This window comes from Sorghum bicolor, chromosome 7, assembly GCF_000003195.3.
Source record: "Sorghum bicolor cultivar BTx623 chromosome 7, Sorghum_bicolor_NCBIv3, whole genome shotgun sequence".
NCBI classification, from domain to species: domain Eukaryota; kingdom Viridiplantae; phylum Streptophyta; class Magnoliopsida; order Poales; family Poaceae; genus Sorghum; species Sorghum bicolor.
In genome coordinates this window covers 15,368,943-15,371,129 of record NC_012876.2, presented here as the reverse complement: position 1 = coordinate 15,371,129, position 2,187 = coordinate 15,368,943, and the positions used below count along the sequence as shown (strand labels likewise).

At 41.9% G+C, this 2,187-nt stretch overlaps 1 protein-coding gene across 1 annotated transcript; it reads right to left on the bottom strand.

The window, feature by feature from the left end:
• Nucleotides 347-1,136, bottom strand: LOC8067935 (protein GLUTAMINE DUMPER 1). The gene has a single exon (XM_002444070.2). The coding sequence runs from the start codon at nucleotides 1,012-1,014 to the stop codon at nucleotides 469-471; it is 546 nt and encodes a 181-aa protein (XP_002444115.1). The 5' UTR covers nucleotides 1,015-1,136; the 3' UTR covers nucleotides 347-468.

Genomic DNA, 2,187 nt, shown 5'->3' with positions numbered 1-2,187 from the left:
TAGATAATTTGGTTGTCAATACTTCTTTTCATATTAAAACTTGCGTACGAGTACTGTGGAGAACATGAAAGTGTACATATGTCCACATACAACGTTATTATTTTATATAAAAAATCAGACCAATTATTCCTTGTATGAAAGGTTTAATTTTGAGGGGAAATGAAGAATAACGTGGTATTTTGCTTTTTCCCATATTTTGTGCAAAAAGGTTTGTTTTTAATTCTCCCATTTTGCGTTACGTTACCTGAAACAGTGAAACGTACATGAAGCTGTGTGCTAGCTCCAGGAAGATAAACAATCGAATAAGTAGAACAACTACAGTCTAGCACTGAGCCAAAAGATTTTCTTCACGTCACGAATCATGTAATTTCATCCTTCTCACAAAATTTTTACAGATCCTGATAACCAAACAAAATTTGGAGGAAGATCGATCGAGCAGATTTCAGTTTTCTCCATTCCCTGTTCACTTCACACCTGATCTGCTAGCTGCCGTTCACGTTCGGCGTCGGCGACCACACCGCTCTCCCCCTCCCCTGCCTTGCCGCGGCTCTCCTGCTCCTCCTCCGTTTCCGGCGACGACCCTTCTCCGGTGACTATGGCGGTGGCGCCGTTACTGTGCGCTCGGCGGACGATCGGCGCGGCCAAGAACGTGGGCATCTTCTCCCCGGCCATGACCACGGCGACGAGGTCGGCGAACGTCGCGGGGGAGGCGGCCGGCGACTTGGAGCCGTCGCCATCCGTGGCTCCGGGTCGTCCGGGTCCGGAGGAGGCGGAGGCGGTGGCGTCGCCGGTGCCGAGGTAGTTGTTGAGCTTCCAGTAGGAGCAGGCGAGGATGAGGAGCGCCAGCGTGATGAGGCCCAGCATGGCGGCCAGCCCGCCGAACAGGTACGGCACCGGTGAGTGCCACGGCGAGGCCGGCAGTGCCGCTGCCGCTGCCGCTGCCGCTGCCGGTATCGCTGCTGGCGATGTAGTCGACGTCGATGTGGGCCTGGAAACACTTGTTGCCGGCCTCATGCCTTCGACAAGCTCAGATCGTGGTGAGAGGAGCGAGGCTGGGTGCGTTTGTGGCGACTGGCAGTTCTTGGCAAGCAGGGAAAGAGAGAGGGATCATAGGTGCCTTGGCGTAGGGGAAATGACAAAGTGGAGGGTGAGGCTCATGAGAGGTATTTATAGAAGGTTTGGAGTAGGGATTTTTTTACGTTTGTGCTCAAAAAGAGGAAGATATTTGTCTGGGACTTGACCTTCATGCTTTTATTGTTGCGCCCAAATTACTGCTCCAAATAAGATATATGATGACATATATATATTACTCCAACCCGTTTCAAAATATTCAGCGTTTTGTCTTCATCTAAGTAAGCTTTACTTGAGGCCGTAGACAGTAGACATGCTTTGCAATTTATGAAAATAAACAAAAACAAATAAGTATTTATATTAAGATATATCTTAAAGTCGGTTAATGAAGCCAATTTGATGCCGTGTGGATGTTGATGATGACCTTTTAAAATAAATTTTGATTTAGGAAAAAGGTAAAACAATATTTCGCAACGAATGAAATAGTTCACGCCACCGGACTTGTAAGTTCTTGCTACTACTCATGCATGGTCGTTACAATTTGTAGTTTGCATATACACTACGTTTAATAATTAATATATATAGGGTGAAGTGCACCTTTCGACCTTCGAGTTGCACGTTAGTTCGATTTTCATCAAATATATAATCGAGTAACGAACATCCTCCAACTATCGAAACTAGACAAATTTGATCCTCTACGTATTTTCAATAAATATGGTTTTCTATTTTCTGAAAATAATAAAATCTGTTTTAATCTCTAAACTTTCATAACAATTTTTTTCAAATCAGAAAATATGAAAGAACCAATTTTATTCTAAATATGTCATTCATGTATTAATGCTCTTTTTAGAGTTATTAGGATCCTATCTATTTTAAATAAATAATAAGCATGACAACAAGATATAAAGTAATAGGAAAAAACAAACCAGTTCCAAATAAACAAGTATAGAACAAAATTTTAGAAAAAAATTGGTATTAGCTTCATATATATTTTTATGATTTAAAATAAGTTAATTATGATTTTTTAGAGATCAAGCCTTATTTTTATCTTTTTTAGAAAAAATAAAACCAATTACAAAACCAGCCACATGGTCAAATTTATCTAATTTCGACAGT

Bases quoted from the DNA above. Each gene is read 5' to 3' on its own strand.
- LOC8067935 (XM_002444070.2), bottom strand. From the start codon at position 1,014: ATGAGGCCGGCAACAAGTGTTTCCAGGCCCACATCGACGTCGACTACA.